This window comes from Copadichromis virginalis, linkage group LG2 (genome assembly GCF_057382275.1).
Source record: "Copadichromis virginalis isolate Kocher_CV1m ecotype Utaka linkage group LG2, C_Virginalis_male_GT1.1, whole genome shotgun sequence".
Taxonomy (NCBI): Eukaryota; Metazoa; Chordata; class Actinopteri; order Cichliformes; family Cichlidae; genus Copadichromis; species Copadichromis virginalis.
Genome location: NC_140619.1, coordinates 6,569,997 through 6,594,210, shown reverse-complemented (window position 1 = coordinate 6,594,210; position 24,214 = coordinate 6,569,997). Strand labels below are relative to the sequence as shown.

Below are 24,214 nucleotides of genomic sequence, written 5' to 3'. Positions count from 1 at the left end.
TTCTAATTCCTCTTCGTGAATGGAATCACACACTCTAATTAACGTTGACCTTCTTAGAAATGTCAAAATCTGTCTTTGGGGTCTATGACCAGTTGTTAGTGTGTTGTATTTTCCTGTGGGTAATTAGAGTTCCCAAACAACACACGCTTCAACTTTGCAATCCGGTCACACATCACACACAAACTGTCCCACACCGTCACCTGCCAGACCCGGTGCGTTTAGATGCGATCCCTACAGTACGACACTTCCTCCGCCCCGCCTGTCACGCATCAGAGGATCATACTTGGTGAGGTCAGAAGTCACTCCTATGCTTTGAAGCCTTTGAAGCTCTACCGCGGGCAAAATGGTGCTATGAGTTAGATATAGCAGACCCTTTTGGAGTGAGTTCAAAGGGATGTCAGCTGACAGGCAGACAAGGTTGCACTACTACATTACGAAAGAGAAAGACAGGAAAAGACAGACTTTACTAAACATGCTGTTGTCTGTCTTGGATATCTGAAGACTGCATTCTTGACCTGTTCTGCTTTTCCCATGAGATTGTCCCCTTTATTTAGATACCAGTTAAGTGAGCAAATAGAAGCTGACTGTCTATTTTTCCTGAACTGGCTGCCTCTATGAGCCTGAGGCTAATGTGAGGTGTCAGCTCACAAAGCCTTCATTCCACAAACACAAACCTCTATTTCTAAAACAAATACACATCCATTTCACACATAAGGGGACACCCAATTAAAATTCACAAGGGAACTTTAAAATGCATGATTGTCAATTTTCATTGGCACTTAAGGTGTGGCAAATACACAAATGTCATTCTATTGATATCAGTGATTTCAGCATATTAATGGTCTATTTATTTAGTCAAAGACCACAAAGAATAGCCTTAAACCTGCATCTTTGCTAAGTGTCACTTCTATATAACCAAACCTGTTTTTACAACTAGAGAAGATTTTTTTTTTTTTTTAAATATATTAAAAAGAAGATGCTCTTTCTGTTTGTAAAACTTGTCTAGTTTAGACTGGTGGCTTTTACCTGTAAAGTTTTGCTGGAACTCAGCTATTTGTTACCTTTTCTATTCTGACGTCAGGAAACACTTTCCTAATAGGTTTATGGGCTCGGTGGCTATTTACAAGTGTTATTAAATCTAACATGATGCTTATTTTGTCAGTCATGGTCCTATTATGGCATTCTAAGTGCTGCAAATCTCTCGAATTCTCAGGCAGGTCTACTCCCTGCTTGTCATGTCTGGTATGAAAACAAAATGATGGAAATGGGGAAAACGCCAAGCTGAGGCTTCAGAGTAACCTCTTGTTTTATGTCCGCCTATTATGTAGGGTCTATACAGCCATTACAATGGAGGGAGTCATTCATTTGTTTTAATAGGTTTTTATTCCTTTGCACTAGCATCCAGTATGGCAGCAGGTAGCATTTTCCCTCATTGGCAATTATCCATCCATCCCATTGTCCTGCAAATATTATTTTATTGACACCACAGACTGCAAGAAAAAAAATGGAACTTGAACCTATGGATCTACTTGTTCCTTGTGCTTTTTGTCTTGGTCTTGTTACAACTCATATGGAAAAGAAATAGTAAAAACTTATATGATTTACTCATGAAAGTGGCCACTTTCTCATTACTTTCATATATTGTTTTAGTAAGTATCCAAAACATACAAGTTTCGTTATATAATTTTTCAAGGGATCTTATATCTGTTTTCATTCTTGTATGCTTTTCATACAAGTTTCACACAAGACAGATACAAACTTTATAAGATTTATATATATCTTTTCCATATGGGAAGTTACAAAGTGTTGTCACATGCCTGCAGGCCGGATATTGAGAAACTTGCAACTGAAGGATGAACTGAGTTGATTTTCAAGTTTAAAGACTGAGCTTACTGTAAGTCCTTTCTGTTCTTCTGAATGTGATCTCTCAGGAACTTCTGAAAAAATACTTTTCTTGCTATTATTCAACACCAAAACGCAGGAATGGTAGGATGTAAACTTTGCCTTCAGTTGACAGAGGCATACAATCCTGGGGTGGCAATTCTACAAATGTACACTGTAAGACAGAATTACTTTGAATGTATAGAAAACACTTGATAGTAGGTATTCAGCCTTACAGATGTAATTAGAACAGTTGAAACATGTCAAGTCAGAAAAATCCCTCATGCATGCAAACTATAGGATCATTAAAATAAAGTAACTATCTTACAAAAACTTCAAAGATCACCTGTAAAACTGGATTTTTTTCAACCCTTTTGTCTTTAACAGCCTATCATAATCCTGTTAGTTAAATTCATCTTGATAGCTTCTCTTCCCTTTGCCACCATGGTGTGCTTTATGGAGTATATGCAGCCATTATTTTCCAGACTGATTGCCATACTATATTAAATTATTATCTTTGTGCTTCTTTTTTTTTCTCTTTTGGACAGTTGTAGCTCCAGTTTTGATCACAGGTGATTTAGTGTCTGCAGAGATGTGAAAGTTGTCTAATGTTGCTTTGAAATCTTGGATATCAAAGAGTTGATATTTCAGAAGCTGAAAAATGTGTCTAATTGGCGTCAACTCTGATATAACTCCCCTTTAATATCATTTGTACCTTTTGTTTAAGTTATTTTACATTTATGGCCAAGTTAGTTTTATGGGATAGACTTTATTGGTTGTATTTACATTGTAGTCAGCACACCATAAATTGTTAAGCAACAATGCTTATGAAACAAAGGTTAAATATCATCATTATAAAAGCTGCAATGAGCTGTAAAAACCCTAAAAATCCACCAGTTCTTATTTAAAAGTGTGTGTGTGTGTAGTAGTTTTACCTTAATATCTGTGAGAACACTACTGTGGGGACAAATGATGTCAAATATAAAAATACCAGCAAGCTCTCTGAGTGGCCCTAATGTGATGAACACTGGCACATTCACATGACTAATGGTTTAACAGTTTATTCCAGCCGCTTTTTTGTTAGTCGTGCTGAGGTTGTCAAGCCAACAAATCTTTGCAAAAAAATTAAATCAACTCAATTAATATAAAAAACATTAAATAAAAATAATTAAATACAGACTGTTCGACACTAAAACATCACCTCAGCTTTCTTAGCAACAACAGCTTTTGATGGTTCTTTTTGCATAGGGACAAACATCGCGATAGGACACATCTCTTTTTTTTTTCCTTACCTGACCAGTGGGCACAGTGGGCAACTGTCTTATGCAGCAGGATCAGATATGAATCAATTTTAAATCTGACAGTCAAAAGAATAGTGTAAGAATAGTGTAAGAATAGTGGAGTTAATAGTCCGGTAGATTTACTGGTAGCAAGGAGATGCTCTTTGTTGCTTCATATGGAAACTATAAAGAGAGCTCCCTCGCCTAAATTGCATACTAGTGGAAATACATCTGAAGCTGATAATTTCCTTCTGTGTGAAAAGTGACAATTATGGAAACTAACCTTCATGCATTATTCAGGGATAGATCCAAGAGGTTAACAATACAGGCATGTGCAAACTGGACAATATATACGCGCTGATCATGAGAATTATGCATGAAACAATAATAAACTATGATCTTGGTAATTCCTCCATTCATAACTTAATACAGCAGACCAATCAAAACCAGACATCATTCATCAATTTACACTGTAGATAAAACGCTGTCTTCTTCACAGAGAAAACACAAGTAGTCTGGTATAAGGGAAAGACAAAGAGGTATTGGATTCTTTAGCTTTACAAGTGTAATTAGTTTAATGGTCACACGAGGTCATGTCAAGTCAGATTTATTCCTAAAGTGCTTTTAACGCAGATCCATCACACGGTGCTTTACAGCTGACAACTGTGTGTTTGTGGAAAACAAAGTAAACTATTAAGCTGTTTCCACTCCATCTAAAGGTTTTCCTGGCTTGAGGGAAAAGGCGTGTAAGGTGTTGACTAATTAAACAGATTTAAAATGTGTTTTTAAAACAGCCGCATACTGAAATTAACTAACTCAAGAAAAGAGAATACACTGATACAACAAATGTAAGATATATGCACGTAAAACAGAAAAAAAACTATTATATTTAATGTTTCACGTGCAGCCTGTTAAGAAATAATAAATGAATTCGTCCCTGTGTTCAGATAATTTAATATCTGAGCATAGAGGAGAAAGGCTGACTAGTATAAGTTCAGACTTGCTTGTGTCTGTGCAGCTGTGTAAAAAGGTGAGACAAACACAAAACTCATTAAATCTGTGAGGGGGTTGCAGGTTTGAGTTTTGACCCCCTGTTGTCATTTGCATTATCTTGGTATTTGATTAGCCTCTGCAGATGGACAGATATTCCTATTGGGCTCTCCAATCAGAGGCTGCCACGGGTGATATTTCAGAGGAAAGCTACCAGCTGTTGTCAATACATCAGTGTTTAAGGCCAGAACACAGACACCGAGGAGTCTAAGATGCTCATGTGTATTGTAATCTACAATGTACTTGTACTTTAACACAACAAATTTAATCAGGTTTAGCTAGTGTCGTTGTACACTGCACCTGGTTTTACCTGAGAAATTGTCTGAGTAAATATTGAAATGTTTGTCAAGCAGCTGTTATTTAAAAAATATCATCATTGATTTACCGCGGCTTTATAATGATTAGTGCAAACAGATAATCCCAGGATTCATGCTTGGAGCACGCAGGGTTGTCTATTTTACTTCTAATGTGTGTGTAAACGGCGGTACGTGTGCAGTTCTCAGTCCCACTTCATGCTTACGTGCTCAGTTGACAGGCTTCAGGTTGAAGTTATTTAGCATATATTTGTCTATTAACCCATACAGGTTGATACTATTTTACATTTGTGTAGCTATTAGATTAGAATGTAAGCATATAGTACTTTGATACACTATTAATTCTCTATTATTAATTGATGCAGCTAAGGGACTGCTTGACAGCTGTCAGAAATAGTTCCCAGAAAATAGTTCCTGTTTTGTCAGACAGACGGGTATCCCTTTTGAATAACAGAATACTTTGGTATGCAGACTAGTTCACGTCTGCAGGGTCCTTTGGCTCAAATCATCATACTTCCACCACAACCATGTTGACAGTTGATATGAAGTGTTGCTATGGTGTTGGTGTGTGGCCGGATATCTCTACTTTGGTCTTGTCCGTCTAAAGGACATTGTTTCAGAAATTATGAGTTTGTTCAGATGCTACTTTTCCAACCTGCCACTTTCTTTTTACAGAGAAGAATCTTTTTCTAATTGTTTTGTCATTAACTTTAAATTTAAAATGCCTATTTTTTTAAGGATTGCTTCCTCTGACCTTTAAAACACAACTGAATGCTCCAGTCCAACAAAGTACCAAAACTTGTAGTTTTATAAAGGTGGTCACAGTTACTGATGATCAGTAAATCAGTAGCAGCATCAGTCTCTTAATTCCTATAGAAGCAGCAAGGGTCTGCTTAGTTTCTCCATGTAGAGTTTGGTGGAAACTTTAAATTTTTCATTTGACGGTGTCCTTCTCAGCCATCCAGTATTTAATCTCTGTCTCCGTTTTACAAGAGCATGGTCACCCTTTTCTTCTTAAGCATGGAACTTTCCACCTTAGGCAACACAGTTTGATTCTTTCCCCTTCATTTCCAGCCAGCAGAGACACTGGCAATTAGACAAGTTGGTTAGACTTTACCTGTTCACCCCTTTTATCTTTTTGTCTCAAAGATCTTTTGGTCTGTCACATTGTCTTCTGAGTCTGAGCTTATTCTCCACCTTGATCTTCATCAGCAGCCTGCCAGTCTCTCTAATAGCAAAAAAAACCTGCCACAAACTTTTCACTACTTTTCAATTGCAGCAGCTGTTTGTAATAATAAGTAATTTTAGACTGTTTAGATAAAGTTATGATTAATGACCATCTGTGCCACCCACTTATGCCACATAAATCACAGTCTTTTCAGTTTTTTCCTCATTTAAACCCACATGCTGTAGTACATTTGGAGTGTGAATCTAGATTAGCTCCATGTGATATCATGTTGGGCCAGAGAGGCTCTCTAAAGTCATTGGCAGTTATTACCTATCCAAAAAACAGCATCTGGTTTCATAAGATAGTTTCAGGGAGACACTATGGGGATAAATTCTAAAGGGAAATTTTATAACTACTGAAGAAGTATTCTGTACAAAACCAATCCTAATTCTTACTGTGATTTAAATTTGCATACAGGTTTAGTCATTCTCAATTCCCTAAAGCCATTTAAAATAATGCCTATCCATAAATATACAAAGTAAACTTACAACTCAACTTTTTTACAGACCGAGGATGAGGATTTCTTAAAGGCCACAAATTATTCTCATTTTAAGTAGACTTTATTATATGTTTTCAGAGGTGACATACACGTCAGTAAGCACAAGTAGTCTGAATACAGTAAAAGCAAGTAGTTTGTGTTTCATTTTTTGATGTATTTATCAAATGAATTACAACTATAACCTTTGAAGTATGGTCATTTCTAATAAAATGTACTCATTGTTGGCTCTTTTAACTGCTCTGTTATCAGAGTTCACTGTACAAAGAGAATGACATTGGCAGGTAAGAGACAGATTCACTGACCGCTTCGTGGTGAAGACATTCCAGACCCGAAGGCAGTGTTAAGAACTTTGAGTGCCTTCTTGATATGGGGAGGAAAACTTCACCGGTGATTCTACACAAGCATGAAACAGTATACTGGAAGCCAAAGCCAAGATAGAAAATTCCCTCCATACCGTGTATAAATGGTGTCTCTGGATCCAGATCAGTTTGTGCTGTCTTGAGCAGGACATTCAGTCATATTTGTTTGGTAATGGAAGATCGCATTGCAGAAACAAGTTAATTATCCAGTTCATAGTAACTTAGTGTTTCTGCAGTGATACAGTTAACTGCTCTGAGTAAGGTCACTGATCCTACTGATGGAGATTTACTTCTGCCCTGATGATTTTGGAGAGGATATCCTTAAGAATGCAAGTCAGACTTCAGAAACTACTCGCTCATGTTTCATCGTTACTAAAAAGAGCTCATCCATTAGCTTGTACTGCTAGCTTGGAAGGATGATTTCACTTGAAAAGTGCTAAACAAATGGAGATCCTGCAACGCCAACTGTCACATTGTGTAGTGGGGCTATTTATTCATGTGTGGACTTTGGGAATATCCAAATTTCCCACTGTGTTGTTAATTTAAAGTCTCTGTTTTGTGACTTATAGAATTATGTGATTGCAGATTAATTTTTTTTTTTTTTGTAAATGAAACAATAAAGTAAGACGAGCCTTTCACCCTTTTAAAGCATATTTTTAGGCTCTGGCGCCGACTCTGAATTTAATAACAGCTGGGCTGTGTTAGCTGAAGATGTGCATTAAAAGTTTTGGAACACCTGCTATATGTGTGTAATAATTCATATTTTTCACTAATCAAAAATTGGACAACCAACTGCAAACACTGTGAATCATTTACATACAATACTTAAACACCCCTAAATAAAAATACTTTTTCACATATAATTGTAGTACTTCTGGTTTTCTAACTTTTCGATGTTCATAAGTACTGACTTAATTGTGTTTATGCTCAGGGACAACATATGCACATTATTAAAACAGACGACATTTGCCTCAAGTGCCAGAATCAAGGACGCTTTCAAGCAAAAGCTCAATACTCTGATCCTACACAGGATGAGATGCTTGTGGGCATGTTGTGGCAGCAGACTACCCTTGATCTACCAGCATTGATCTGAAACAGACAGAGATTTAAATGACACGTTGAGATTACACTTGGAAATGTTTTAGAAACCTTCCACATTACTTTTGTGGAAAGTAATGATCTCTTTCTGTGGAATCATTGTTTATGACCCGCCTTGGGCTTCTCATTCAAACACTTCAATAAAAGAGAGAGGAGAGCTGAATAACTAACTAAGGCAGTTGTCAAAGGGCTGAATACGGTATTAAGCAGGAGATGAATTGAAAAACATGATTTGATGAGCAAGGCATGAGTGATCTTTTTTAGATGAATCCACCAGAGGAGCTTGGAGGTCAAAACCTTCTCTTCACAGGCGCAGCACTGAATTGTTTTTCTCTCAGATTTATCCAAGCACTTTGTTGTTTGGGAAAACCTGAGCAGTCACTATTCTGAGATCTGTTTAACAGAAGCTGTCACCAGCAGGCAGAGCGCCATCCATCTCTGACAGTCTGCCGCTAAACTGGCATAAATATCTGCCCTTCACAATGTGCCAATTATTTCTGCAGTGTCAGAGGATCTGCGAGACTCAAAGCGAGTGTTTGTTGCTTTGGTCTCTCCACTTTGTTATGTCTCCACATTATGCTGCACTTCATACCTCATATCAGGGACTTACAATACTCTACAGTGAATCTAGTGGCCCGAGTTACTGCTTCTTTACCTTCATTGAAGTGCACTCGTGGACCAAATAAAGAACTTTTAATTATGCAGTTATTACTAGAAATAATCTTGTGAGAAAATCTGCCTTGCACCGTTTCAAGGGCCGATCATATCGTTATCGTCTAAAGCAAGCCACATATTAACTTTATTTTTATGCCCACCAAGGGGTATATGTGATTAATTCAGTGTCTCTGTGTATTTGTTAGCGAAATTACTTAAAAGTTTGCAGGTGGATTTTGGAGTGATTCACGATCTGGATCCAGGAATTTTTGGGAGCAAAACTGGACGATTCATGTCATATCTTCATTAATATGAAATTGAAAAGTAAAATAAAATGGGAAACATGATCTTGGCTTTCTCAAGAAAATATCACAAAGTATCCACTTGGCTCCAGTGACTGAACTATTGGATAGTGTGGTGGGAATGTTGAACAGAGGTTTGGTTTTGGTGTGCTGTTTTCTGTGCATGAATAGCTTTTGTATACGTTGTTAATCAAGGTAGCTGCTCTGCTCAGCAGCTATGGTTTGATGCAGCTAAAGTTCTACTATTTTTGACGAGTTTTAATTAGAAAGATAATTAACATATAGAACACAGCGTGGTGGTAGTAGTTGTCTTCTGTAGCCTTGACCCTTTTAAAGTGGCAACTTTCAGCTGTTTTACCGTTAATAAATGAGTCACCTTACATTGCCTTGCCAAGTGAAAATATTTGCTTACTATAACAAGACAATTGTTTCCTTTTGTGCCGACTTTCCTTTTTTCTGTCTTACTTTGTGGTGGCTGTGCTTAGTGTATAGCCTCCCTCTAAAATATGTGACTATTTAAGAAAAACAAGAAACTAAAGGAAGCATTCAAGTTTTTTTTAATGCAAAGAAAGAAGCAGCTGTTTAACAGGTGGATGGAATTTTTAAAATCTCCATTAAATATTTTTGTATCTGAATCTTTCATTTTATATAATTTATTAAAGTTACAAGTAAGTTTGTTACTGTTACAATATTTTTAAACTCACTTACAGGATAACGTATTTTGTCAGATATGTTTAGTGTTTAATTGCAACATGCATTTTTCACTTGTCTCTCTGTTAGCACAATAATTACATTTACGTTTTTGATACTTTATATATATATATATATCACCCTGGTAACCCATTAAAGCCACATGTTTTAATACTATGGCTGTTTGTGGCATGGTTAAGAGCAGATGAGGTGAATAACATTGATGGTTTCATAACAGTGCAGTGTTCTGCTGGGAAAACATCGGCTCCTGGCATTCATGTAACTTTGACTCGTACTACTCACAGATATTAGCCTCCCCAGCAGCACCTCACTAAACTGTAAAAACATCTAATCATCTGACATTAGCCAGTCCCATTTCCCACATTCACAGGACCCAAAAGAGCTGGTGCAAGTACCATGGTACCAGATAGTGCATGACACCCACAGAGGTCCTGAAAGGGTCATAGCTGTTTTGGCAGCTCAAGAGAAAGATGGCTTTTAATGTTCTGGCAGGTCAGGTACATCCCCATTTTTCTCTTTACTCTGGTTTTGACTCACAATTCCAGTATCTATTTATTATTACTATATTTTCTCTGCTTTATATTCTTTCCTCTGTACTCGTTGCTTCGTGACTCACTGTAAAGGTTCATTAATTAATGTATGACCTTTAAATACTCCAGCAGGAACAGAGAGTCTTGAAATTCGAGTGGGCTGAAAAGTGAGTTAAGCATTTCCGCTGCGAAACATCTCCACTCAGATATGATTCACCTATTGAGTCCTAAAACCATTATTTTGTGGCAAAGCTGCAGACAAGGTACAGTTATTTCACCTGTAGGGTACAGACAAATTGTTTTGGAGAAATTCAGACTGTCTTCAGTCTGAATCAGTCTGGATATTCTCCAGTCTTGAGATTTTTAGGGCTCTGTTTTCATGTTTATTTCGCACTGGTGACATTTTGTGCTTATTTCTTCAATTGGCAGTTGGGTATCTTGAGCCATTTCCACATAAGCACTGCAGCCATGAATTTTTCTAGGGCTCAACCAGCGGAGGTGCAGGTAACACAGCGAGACTGAACACTGAGCCAGTGTTTAACCTGCCAGCTCCCTGCTACAAAGTCAGTGTAATATCAGGCTGTCTCGATGTTTTAACAGAGCATCTAATTGTTCTGCACATTCACCACTAGTGAGTGGGCGTCACATGTTTTTCTTCCTTTAAACTCTATTGTAACAGTGTCCTCATCTAAACCACACAGAGCCTTTTTCGTAGTATGTCCCACATGTGGAAATTATCACAACCTAATTTTCCTAATTTTGTACATGTGTGAAAATAAAGATAGTGACTCACTGTGTGCAACTGTAGGAGGTGTGATGTGATTCTGAGGTTGATGCTATGCTGAGGTTTATTGCTTAGAGCACTTGTATTCCAGAATGAGAAATTTTAATGCATTTTGGTAATTTTTTGCAAAGTGACACCCACAGCTCCCTTTATTCTTGTGTTCTTCATCCCACTAGTGTAGTGTGTTTTTCAACCAGCTAAGTATCTAGATTGAATCATTAATGTCAGACATAATAGAGCAATTTGTGATGCTTATCAGCTTTTTAATACGCAGAAATAATCAGGCAACCTTTCCTGTTCCACCTCAATAGTAATGTTGTGTTGGTGCGAACCACAGTTGGCATAGAGGCTATTTAAATTTTGTGCAAGTAAACAGACTAATAACTACAGATACCTGCTGATCTGCAAGATAAGCAGAGAGGTATGTGACCAACAATAGACCATTAAAACTTCTCGCACAGTCACTTACTGCTGGTCCTCATCTGATGTCTGTATCTAAGCCATCGAGTGATGAGGTCTTAGGATCGTCCATGTTAGATCTCAGTGTGGTCCTCCAACAAATTCTTGTTTAAAGTAACTTAAACTTTCAGATATACACCATGAAAAGAACACTAGACATTTTTACAGCCCCACAGCTGATATCTACCTGTAGGTAAACATTTATCACTGCAAAACTTCATGAAAAAAAAAATTATGACATGTCCAAAGTAAATTCAAAACTGAGATCATTGGTCATGTGCATTTCTTAATAACCCCATAACTTTTTTTTAATGTTATTAAACCGATAATTATGTTAGACTGTTGTCTTTGCTCCATGTTATGTCCTCTTCTATGCCACTTTTTTCCTCCCTCAACACTTGTCTGCACACCTTGCTGTTTTTATTCTGTCACGTTTTCTTGGCCATTTTATCATATCTTGCAGTTTGTAAGCTTTTGTTCCAATCAAACACGCCACTGCTTGATTTTACAGTTTCAGATGAAGGGGAAGATCTAATCAGTGAAACCTGCTGCTCAAGTGATTGGTTGGAACAAAGCCCTGCAATCTCCTGGGCCTCGGCGCCACACAGATGAGAACCACCGCTGCACACCGAAGTCTTCACAAAGCTGTTTTAATGCTATGCTGTTCGCCGTGCTGTCTGCTTCATATCCTCTGAACACAGAAGATCAGCTCGAGCCAAACTAGCGTCCATGTTTCCATCAGTAGCGTCCCTCCCCATCACAGCAGGCTTTCACACAGCGTTGGACACGCTGTCAGCAACAAGGAACTCTAACCAGGCAGTGACGCTATCTGCAGTGTCAGCAGCCTACTGCCTGTCGACTGAGTTTCACGGTGAAGGCTTTCCGAAATGAATAACGTAAATCCAGTGGAAAGTTTTAACACCTTTAAGCCCCAGCAACAACATGACAGCTTATGAATATTTGTGATGATTTTTTTGAATGCTAATGTAATAATACTAATCATGAGGATAATGATCATAATCAGTACAAATCATGAACAGCAGAGGACACAACACGAACACCACTTAAAATCTATTTACACTTGAATGATTATAGTGATTACATTAAACCTGGTTTGTAGAACTAAACTGGCTGAAAGGTTGAATGGATTTAGTTGCCATGACTTTGCAAAGTATTATAAATGTGATAGAGCATGATTCATTTAGTGATGTAATAAAAATAAGAACCCACAAGGGTTTTTTTGTTCATAATTATAGACGGATCACATTGGCTGCACTGCTACAGCGGATATTCATCCGTGTATGTCTCCCATAGCAGCCCGTGTTTGTGATGAAGCACAATCAGTTAAAACAAGTTTTATTTTTCAAGTTTGGATGTTTGAAGTGCTTTCCAGTAACTCGTTTTTTTTTTTTTCTCCTTTCTGAAAACTCTCAGGGATTAAGTCTTTTGAATACTTTTCATCCTAAAGAGATGATACAGCCTTCGGTCGTCCACAGGCTCCCAGCTCTAATTCAAGTGCCGTCAGACCTGTTATTTTGAAAGCTTCCTCGCTCTACCTGACTTTAAATAGTACTGCTGGGAACTTGCTGTTGAAGCACAGAGCTGCTAAAAGCAACGGGGGAAGAAGAAAAAAAAAAGCTGTTAGGAAATCTAAAGAATTTCGTGACTGAAGAATGGATGGGTTAAATATAAAAGCTAAAAGACTTTCTCTGTATGAAGTCGGACTTGATCACTAGGTGACTCATAAGTGTTTGTAGTGCAGAGAGAAGAAGCCAAGTGAGAAGCACAAGGCTCTGAAAATGATATTGTTTCATCCGTATTCACTTTAACGCCAGAGAGGCTGAGCCACCATCAGTTGATAGCCACTTTAAATAAGACATGAAATATCTTGGCGCTTAAAATGACCCTTCATGACTTTTCTTCAGCCGTATCAACCATCATTTTTACATTTTGCAAAACACGCAGGAAAAAGATACTCTGCTTACCATCTGAGAGCTACAGCTTCATGACATTTTCTCTGACCTTTGACTCACAAAGGTGCATTGCTTTATAATTCTCATTTCCTAGAACTGGATAAAGATTTCTGCTGTGGCTTTTCTTTGTAAAGCATACGGCTCATGATATGAAAATTGCCCCCTAAAAATTATACTCTGTACTTCTCATTGTGTTAAAGGGCCTGCACATTGGTAATGATGTCAGACCTCTCAGTAGAAAGACCAACGTGTATATACTGAAAGCTGACTTAAAAGCATTTAACTAGTTTTCTGTAGGGATCGGCATAAGCATAAAATTTTAAATTATTTGTCTGAGCACAATTTAGAACCAGAGTATGGGGAAAAAAAAGCCTCAGTGTGACTCATGTGTCAAAGCTCCACTTCCATCAGTTTGACATGTTCATCTGTCAGAAAAATGTGCGAGTGATGATAGAAGCAGTTGGGGGCATACAGTCGAGATAGATTGGACAGTTTGGAAGCAGGTCTCAACTCGAACTGTTTTTTGATTCCCACCCTGCGCCCAGAGCGTTGTCTGATAAACTGAGGGTTAAAGGGACAGTTCACTCTAAAGTCAGATAGCTATGGTGTGAGCTGCCAGTTGCAGCGGTATCTGCCTTCTCTTTTATTTAATGGAACTAAATGGCACTCACTCTTTGGTGCTTTGAAAGTAAAGGAAAAAAATCTGGGATTACATCCCATCCAATTTAATATTGTATATTATGTGTATATTTACATACTTTTGGGCTGTCACTACCATGAGCACCTTGTTGTGGATGAACACTTTCTTCTTTATTGTTACATATTTGGCATACGTTGTTGCATTCGTTTTGGAAATTACTCAGTTCTCAGTAATGGTGTGCAGTTTTGTGAGTTTTTCTTTTTTTTTTCACTTAAACTGCAGCAGTATGAGACAATAACAGTCAATAATCCAATAGATGGAAACTTGGTTTTAGTATTTTACCCAAGGACATTTGGCATGCATACTGGCACGGCGAAGGATCAAACCACCAATCTTCTGATTAGTAAATGACTTGCTCTACCTCCTGAACTCCCTCCCTAGATTTATAATTGACTTCTAAACGAAGTTTCAGGTAAATTCCTGAGCTTTTTTCACTTTAAATCAGAGACATTTAGGCAAAAATCCAGATATCTCGTGTGGCAAAACCGATGTTTTTTATTCATGCTGAAAGTCTAAGGAGCTTGGAAAGAAAAGTGTCTGGACTTCTTCAAGTTGCTTGAAGACGTTTCACCTCTCATACAAGAAGAAGCTTCAGTTCTGAACTGAAGAAGCTTCTTGGATGAGAGGTGAAACGTCTTCAACGTCTTCAACGTCTACGATGACCTGGATGACAGAGAAGCTTCACAGACATTCATGCTGAAAGTACTGTATTCTTCACTTGTAGGCAGCGTCACTCATAGTGTAGAGCAAATTAAGAAAATAGTCTTTCTTGAAAACACCTACAAGAAAATTGATCAACTACCTAATTCTAAAAATCAGCACAGAGAAAATTCTAAAAAGAGAACATTTTGGGGTTGTAGGTAAAAGGAACATGCATTTACCTATTCATTTTTTTTTTTTAAGGAGCATTTGAAAAGTAGTATTAGACACTGTTCATTAAAGACAAATTTCTGCTGATATCCAGGTTTACAGGGCTTGGCTAAGAGCCAAAGGAGAGAGTCCTAAGACATCTTGATCCAGGCCTCAATGTACTGCAAGTGGGAGTTGGCAGGCACATGCAAAAATCTTTTTGGCTTTACACAGATTTGTGGGGCTATCAGTGTTCTCAAAAGACTTTTGTATCAGTGTAGATGATGAAAGAAAGAAGAGGAAGAATGATATTTCTGCCTGTTTTCTCGAGCATTATTTTTTCACTTTCTGAATACATAATGCTAGAGCAGCGAGCAGGATTTGTACTTCCAAACTGTTGAGAAGGTGTATGTGTGTAGAGCTTATAATTAAAGCATAAGTCTTGGGTCAGTTTTTCCAAGAAACTTCGTAAAGAATACCTGGAAAGAGCAATAAAAAGCTGAACACCTAAGGCAGTCATCCTGAATTTCATTATACATTTGCATCTACTGTGACCCAATTACTTTAGCTGTATTATACTGTCTTCTGCCATGCCACTGTGGTGAACACCACGGGCTGTTTGGCCCACTGTCGCAGCAGCGTGCTCTTGTAAACAAATTGAATTTATGTAACCTTGCTGACGGGTAGGAACTGCGGAGGCCAGACTGGCTGGTGAGCGTGGCGTCCCCGATGTTTGTAGCCCAGTGGAAACATAGTTATTACGGCCAGAAAGAGTGAACTCACTGCCTACAGTGGCAGCCAGCTTGTTTTGTATTATGGATGATGAAGTTGATGTATGGGCTCCTTGTATGCGCAGAACAGCCACAGTGTTTCTGCCAAGTGATGAATAGCATCAATACTGTGGACTATTGGAAAAGACCGGGGCACACAAGATCTCATCTCAGCTCCTCTTTTCCATTTTCCATTTTTGGCAGATCTCAAATAAATTGTATTGTTTTCCTTTTTGTTTTGTCCTTGCCTTCCTTCCTTCCTCGATCCTCCAGACCACGCTATACACCCCGCTCCTTTTGTGGAACTTTTAATGAGCTAAAAGGTATGCAAGAGTGCACAGGAAAGACTTGACAAAGCACTTTTGAAAGATTAAGGCTGACTAACAGCACAGTGGTGTCTGGTTGGCTTTGTCTCAGCTCTTTTCTTTCTCTGCATCCGTCCACCTGAGCAAGAGGCTGCGGGAATGAGCACTGCACTAGAGGCGAGATTAGAATCGGATGTGAATTGGCCTGGAGATTGGTTTGTAGACTGAAAATGCATGAAAATGGAAGATGGAATGGAAGCAGAGAGAAGACTGGGGGACACATGAACAATGAGAGAAGGTCACAGTTAAAAGCCAGTGTGAGATGATAGTGGTGGTGGTGGTGGCGGGTTGGGGGATGAGAATGATTGAGTGGAAGAATTTGCTCTTATCTTTAGATGGAAAGTATATAATAGCTCTAGATTTTCTTCTCACTATTTAGTCTTATGATGTCATGTTTTCTCTCAGAGTATCCAGCGGCTGCTTTGAAAGCCCACTGTCAGTCTGTGTCTTAGGTCGCCAGTGAACATTCAGGGTGTTATGTGGCTTTCATCCCACATTTCATGTCATTAGTCACTTCTAAGTGAATTTAATGAGAAATTACCTGTTATAGCAGCCAAAACAGGTTTCATGCCACTGAAGAAGCAGCACATTAATCCTTCCTAATGACTTATGATAATCATCTGAGCCTGAAACCTGTGGACTACTCATGGGTGTCTAAGGCAGCTTACCCATAATGCTCATATTGATAGATGATGATCTGAGGTCTAAGGTTTTTTCTCCTCTCTCTTCGTAAGATTGCAGCATCCAAAAATCATAAGCTGTTTTACAGTACTTGTTGTTGCCTGCACTCCATTTTCCAGTGTTTGGAATCAAATTATTTCCAAGCAGAGGGCTCCATCGATTGTTTGTTGCACTTGGTGTCAGACAGACAGCTTCCATAAAACTTTCATGTGGTCTACTTTCCTCTTTGCCTCAACAGGAGTCAGTATTTGGGTGTTAGTTCTCACAAAGGGACACTATTGATTCTTGCATTTATTTTCATCTGTGCTTCCCTCTTTTTCCTTCCTTGCAGTGGCAAACATTTTGTGGCGGGAAGAAGGTACGTCTAGACTGCTTCTGCTCCACTATAGCATTCATTAAACTGAGTTAATTGAATTTCTGTAATAGGGTTACTGAACTGTGATGAGAAGGATTAAGTGATTTGATGCTTTGAGAGTAGATAACAATGTTATATGCTTATTTCCGTTCCAAATGTTCATACTGTGCAGTCTCATAAGCTTTTTCACGTATATAACGGCGCTGTTGTTACTCTCTCGCAGGTCTCGGCATTGGCAACATGTTCTATGTGTTCTATGAAGACGGGATCAAAGTCATTCAGCCGGTTGCATGTGAGATCCAACGGCATATTAAACCCAGTGAGAAGCTGCTGGCTCTGCAGGTGAGTCGTCAGAAAACATTTACGATTCAGTGACTTTTTTTTATATTCCATCATTAAAAATGTACGTAAAGCCCAAGTCCAGTCAGAAGGTGGTAGTAATGCTGCCAGAGGTGTTTCGTAAGCCACCAGTAAAACAGCAAGATGTGTAAAGACGTCTAACTCAACCAGGCAAGGCTAGCATATCAGAAGTCGACCATAGCTATATGTAGCCACAAGGTGGGAGACTGGAGAAGGTTGCCGTCTTCAAAGAGCAGTGAAATAGTTCTCAGTGAATATCTAGTGTCAGTTTTGGGCCTTGCTGTTAAAACAGATTATAGTTTATAATGCATTTCTAAAGCAGTGTGTAGAATACTGTAAATTGTAATAATTTTTAAAACATTTTTACAGAAGACCTGAACCAACAGTGGGTTTCTGGTTAGAAACACTGTTAATGTATCCAAAAGTATAAAGTGTAAAAAAAAGAAAAACACTTGTGTGAGCCCTATTGTGCTTTCTCTGCCGACATGCAGCATAAAAGGAGACCTCTATGGTGTATTTAACAGGGTATTTTCCTCTTCCTTTGTATAAGTGTCAGATCTCCAATGTTGAAAATTAATAGCACCTAACCTAGTATACGTCAAGTTTAATTGCAATAATTTTAATGACATTATTTAATATGAATTCATGCCTCTCCGCAAAACCCATTTCTTTTCCTAAAGTCCAAAGACTGTTATGATTTGTGCCTGCCAGGAATTCGCAACACTGTGAAATGTTTTATTTTAACTTTGGAAGATCTTGTCAATGACCAGTTAATTTAATGAATTGGAAGCAGAGAAGAGGTGGTTGAATAGTCTTGTAAGCCCTTGGCTTGCATAGATCAAAAATGTCAGTGTTTGCATCTTAGTGTTTTACAGTGGAGTCCTGTGAACAGACAGGAGTGTTTGTTAATGTCTCTGAAAAAGATGTAATGTGTTATTCACTATTTATATATGTAAGGGCAGGGATAGCTCAGTAGGTAGAGTGGTTGCCCCATGATCGGAAGGTCGGGGGTTCGATTCCCCTTAACAGCTACCCTGAGGTACCCCTGAGCAAGGTACCGTCCCTACACACTGCTCCCCGGGCGCCCAATGGCTGCCCACTGCTTCACTGAGTGAATGGGTTAAATGCAGAGAGCAATTTCCCCACGGGGCTCAATAAAGTACAATAATGTACACACTTTCTTCAATAATAATATCCTACACATCAAGTGCCATGCTATCCAACAGAGTGACAGCTTCTGTGAGCAGTTGGATTTATCTGAGGTTCAGAGTCAGCTAAGCTGCCGAACGCTCAACAGTTGATAGTCACTAAACTGTCCAATATTGATATGAGTGATTCCAAATATGATTTAAATGTAGATCTGCATTTTCTCACACACTTGATAAATGATAGTGTAATTATCTTATGTCAGCAAGAGGTAACAGGTATGTAGACATGCAGCCAATTTACCCATGAGATGATGCGCTCCATCATCTCCTCCCCATTTACCAGATAATTTCATTAGAGCCGTTTTCACTGAAGTAAGAAAAACAAACATGTTCTGTAAACCTGTAAAAACAACAGGCTCAAACAGTCATTTTTATAACATTGTTCAAATAAATATGTCATTATTTTTCCTTCTGTCAGATAACTAATGGGGGAAGAGTAAAGCAAGAGATTGACAGGCAGGCCTGGTGCAGTGTACTGATGTGGATGCAGTACTGATCTGAGGAGCTGAGTTTGAAGATGAGGCTGTCGATTTATTGGTCAGTCTGGGTTCCTAGCTTCACTTGTGTCTACAACCTTCAGTGACAGAAAAAAGTAAATCAATGTTGCAGATTCAAGAAATTGGCTTCTTTTAAAGGGTGTCTGGGCATAACAGAGGGTGAGGAGTCGAGTCATTCTTGAGTAAAGCCTCCGCTTCTCCGAAAAGGGCATCTAATTAAGATGCCTTCAAGGTAAGGTGTTTTGGGCATATCACCAAAGTGGGGATCAAGGGGAATACCCAAGAAAGCTGGAGAGATGCATCTCTTGTTTGGCCTGGGAATGTCTCAGTTACCCCCCAGAAGAGCTAGAAGCAGTGACTGGTCTAAGCATCTGTGTTTGGACTGCTGCCCTACGACCTGGATCCTGATAAGTGGTAAGAAATGGACAAATGGATGGACAGTTGAAGAAAACAATGTCCACTAGACACGTAGGGTACCCACTGAGCCATGGTGTTAATTCACTAACATAACTCATGCAGTCAGAGTGAGTTTCAGATGGCAGTGGACTGTTTACACCAAGCCTCCCCTACTGAGACACCGTTTATCACTGAAGCTTTCAAGCAGCAAAACATTCAGAGCACCCAGCTGATAGATACCTGTTAGATTTACACGTGTTCTCGAATAGCAGCTTTCCTCTGAGCTGCCTTTCATCCAGGAGCTCTGCACTGATTGGACGGCTGTTATACATAAAGCGATGCCATGAACGCGCAACAATCAGCCAAGCGTTCCTCTGAGAGGTGTTTGTATTAGGATATCAATCACTGCAGCACTCCACTCTTGTCTTGGTGGATTGCGGTGTGAACACATGAGGCCGTTTCCCAGCACAGTGCTCACGTTTTCTCCATCACAGAGGATTGATTGCTTATGCACAGCCAATCCATTATCCAAATCCACCAGATAGACTGCTCAACTGCGATACATGTCGTATGGAAGAAAACACAATAACGTCCAATTCTGCTTCAGGAAGCATCTTTATTTGGTTTCCTGTGGAACAAAGGACAATCAGATGTGTTATGAGTTTTGTTTTGTTTTTTATTACATATGCTACAAGGTTATGTTAAGTGCGGTGGTTGTCTTAATGTTTACTGTAAACAATAACAATAGCTTATTTTTTATAGCACCTTTTAAAACATACAAAGTGCTTCACAGTTTGGTGAAGACCACAAATCAAAGATAGTTATACATGTCTAAATATACAAATGTGAGTTAAAGATACAGCCTTAGATTTTCCCCTGCACATTAGAAGAAGAATAGTTATGAAAAAGGACAAAAGGTTAAAAACTAATGACTGCAGAAAACGTTTTCTCTGCACTTGTTTAAAACAAACGACAGATTTAGCCTGTTCCAATATGTAGGAGCTACAACCTCAAAATGATCCCCTCTGGTTTTAAAATAAGAGCATGGAACAGTTAAAAGAGTGTGTACAGATTATCGGAGAGGCCAACTGCCACAGTAATGTCTCAGCACATGTCCCTGTATAAGATGGAACTTGGGCCATGTAGGGCTTTATTTAATAAAAATTTCAAATGAATTCTGCATTTCACTGGAACTGAAAGCTTGTAAAGGCAAAAATATAGCTAGTTTTTGTTAGCAGCCTAGCTGCTGCATTCGAGAGCAGTTAAAGATGGCCTATTGCTGAGTGTGGGATGCACACCATAAGTGAGTTACAGTATTTAAGACAGAAAAAGGCAGGAAAAATTCAAATGCGTACTAAATGTTCCACATTTTTGGGTGTTGGTAAAGGTTAAATCAAAGAAACACGGATGGATGCGCTCAGATGGATGCAGTTTGCACTTTACCATCATGCTCTCGGTCTTTTGTACAATACAAATAATTTCCATATCCACGCAGTAGACTGCGCCACTATTTTCCTACTCCACCTTACTCATTCCTACTCGTGATGACCGAGTAACAGAACCGAGTAATAGAACTGGACCAGGAGGGTGTGGTGTGACCATGAGGACTGAACAACGAGTGGAAGAGTAGCTGTTGGTGTTTCCAGAGTAGAAGGAGCATAGAGAACCCAAATGCTTAACTTATGTAAATGCATTTTGTATGTATATAAACCTCACATTTGTAATGACAATTTTAATCATAAAACAGTCAAAGGGTAAATAAAATATAGTAATTGGAATTTTAGAAACGCCACATTTATTTTAGAAAACTGACGGGACTCAGTCAACAGCTTGAACACTCTCTCCATATTTCTCTAATTTTAACAGAAGTGTTTTCTAAGTCTTATGTATTCCAAGAGGACCTTGTTTACTCTCAAGGGTGATAATTAGCATGCTAGTTCAAAAGGAAAAAAACAAAACACTTTAGGGTAGTACTAGCTGGAACTCACCTGTAGCTTTTTGAAAAAATTTGCTTGGAGAATTCTCTAAAGGCTTTAGGTCCAACTAAGTTATGAGTACATGTTAAAAAAAAATATTGTGAAAGTTGCATCACGTCATACTATAAGACTACAGAAGTTTGGATTGAGAGCTTGGAGGAACACCTCAAGAGATTAGACATGATTGTGCCGTGACTTTACCACAAAGTTTCTCTTTTTGACACTTTTGGATGTTGCTGCTTCACTGTTTTCGGCACTTTCCCTCCCCACAGACGACTTATGTGTCACAAATGTACTAGCTCTACAAATCATCCGGCGGCTTAGCTGGAGAATATCAGATGCCTCACATTTCTCACAGCAGCTCTTTAAATGTCATCATCCACATTCACAAGTGTAGAGGGTAAAAATCCTCTAAATATAACTTCACACTAGTATTTTTTTAATATCTTTTAAAGAAATACAACACCGCAGTGTGAATTCACTGCAGCATAATGTCCTACTGCAGTATTTGATGAAAAGATATATATTGTTTTGTATCACACTGTAGTCATTTCCATCATAAAGAAGTACAGCAAATGTTTGCAGTCTTTAAAACCTGTCAGTTACAACATAAATTGCATACATCGATTGCACCCACATATATACTGACATATGCAACACACATATACAGAGAGGATTACAGCCGCCTCCATTCACACCCTCGGCTGGGCATCAGATGTTCGATTTCTCACTTCTTAAAGGTGCAATAAGTTGGATATTGGCAGCCCCCCTAGCAACAAAATGACCACAGCGTAGGTCTGCAGGGGTGTCGCAGGGTTCAATAACAATGACTCAACGATTACTTCACAAAGTGGAAGGATTTCTGACTTTTAAAACTGACTCCTCCAACCTGTTTTGGAATAAACAGCAATAGATGGCGCTGCACCTGGACAATGTAGTCACAGAGAATTGAAATCCTTGTCTTTCTGGCTCTTTCAAGCCAGAAAATTCAAAGCAGTGTCATTGATTTAGTGATTTAGCTTCTTGAAATGACCTCTTAGCTGGATGTTTTTGTTTGCAAATTAACCTACAGAGAAGACATGGGCGACATCACTGGGGAGGTCGGCAGTAGAGTTTAGATCCCTCCTCTCTGTTTTTCCCCATCATTCTTAATATAAAGTTGAGTCAAGTTCATACATTAAAGAATGCCCCTCGAACCAAGAAATTTTGGCCAGTGAAAAGGGACCTGTCATGGGCTGCCTCTGTGGTTGTAAATATGAGAGAAAGAGTTCATCCCGACATGCCGGAGTCATCCTTGCAGCTCCCAAAATTGTCCCACAGAGTCTGAAATGGACGACTGGTCACTGCCTGGAGGATTGGATGACTAGGGAAGGGGGTGAGAGGTGGAAATCTCCTGAGCCATAAGGCTGGTTGAGTTGCCCGTTAGCCAGGATGGCGAGAGCTGCCAGGAGTGGAAGCTGAACAGCCGTAGACTGTCCGCGGGCTTTGTGTTGAAGAATATGTGCGGACAAGTGGGAGCGATTACAGAGATTTCGCTGGACCACGTAAAGCTCATTTATCCAAGTTGCCAAGATAGCACGACTCACATCAGCATAGGTGATAAGACTGCAGGTAGTAAACAACACAGAAAAATGACGAGGTGAAGGTAATTGTTTTTTAATGAGACGTATTTCCCTGTAATATGAAAAACAATATGCTCACTGTCGGTGTGTGTCTGTGTGTGTGTGTCTGTGTGTGTGCGCGCCTTTGTTTTTGCAGGAGGAAGTGTGCCCCACCTCACCAGGAGAGGCGGTTCAGAGGTGTGTGTGGACATCAGCGGTCAACATCAAGGACAAGTTTATTTATGTGACACAGCCAACCTTGGATCGAGTGCTCATAGTTGACATCCAGTCTCAGAAGGCCGTCCAGGTAATTGTCGGGCTAAACTGGAAAAAACAAGTTCTCGTCAGTTTTGCCAGAAACACAGAGAGAGGGTCTGACGATAACACAGGTCAAGAAAAAAAAAAGATTGAATAATCTTTCCTGTTTGTATCTTTGTAAAAGTGAAAAGTTGTTGTTTACAGTAATTGACTCCATCTGTGCCAAAAAACTTCAAGGTTGCTCGGTGTCCCCATGTTGATTGAACGCAACATATTTCACAAAAACCTTCAATACATCATTGCTCCATATGGGTATTTTCTGTGATTGATTTTGCTGAATGAAGGACACACATGTTTTTTTTTCCAGTTCCATACATCATCCTCCTTCATGAAGTTCAAATATATGAATGCTTTGGGCCTAAACTAAAAATGACCTGTATCCTGTTATTTGGGAAACGCTTGTATCAGAGGTGTTGGAATATTGTACTTAAGTAACTATTTAGTAGAGCATTAATACAAATAAGTGAGCGCTGTGGTGTGACGATGTATGAGGAGTGTAGTCCAATGTAAATTCAATATTGCCAGGCTTTCTTTATGTCATCTGGCTCAACAAAACAGATCATTAGTGAAAGGTATCAGAATGGTGGTTATCAGCTTTCTTTGTTATCCCACACTTCCTTCAACCTAGTATTCTGGGTAATAAACACCAGTAGACTAAATAATTTTCCAGTTTATGGTCTATTAATCTGAGTAAAACACCACCAAGCAAAAAAATACATTTTCTGATTCATTAACTAAATGCACATAAATTAGTGTAGTAACAAACTGTAGTAATGGACATTGTAATACGTACATTGTGTCTGATACTGTGCTGTATCAGGTTTGACAACCTTTGGTTTTCAGCCTGCATAAAACGTAGCCTCAGGTTCATGTTTATAGCAGCCAGCATTAGTGACACCTGCCAATGTAGCCCATCGGCTTCAAGGTTCAACATGTTTCACATTCAGAGATACTGTTCTGCATACAGAACAGCTAGTTATTTGAGTCAATGTTGCCTTCCTATTAGCTTGAAGCTG

The 24,214-nt window shown here is 38.9% G+C and overlaps 1 protein-coding gene across 1 annotated transcript in view; it reads left to right on the top strand.

Moving 5' to 3' along the window:
• fstl5 (follistatin-like 5) overlaps window positions 1–24,214 on the top strand; it is a 200,923-nt gene that overhangs the window by 161,483 nt on the left and 15,226 nt on the right. The window contains exons 12-14 of the mRNA XM_085469313.1: window positions 16,819–16,845; window positions 17,066–17,184; window positions 23,038–23,187. Coding sequence (XP_085325439.1) covers window positions 16,819–16,845; window positions 17,066–17,184; window positions 23,038–23,187 — 296 coding nt within the window. The remainder of the gene's footprint in view (window positions 1–16,818; window positions 16,846–17,065; window positions 17,185–23,037; window positions 23,188–24,214) is intronic.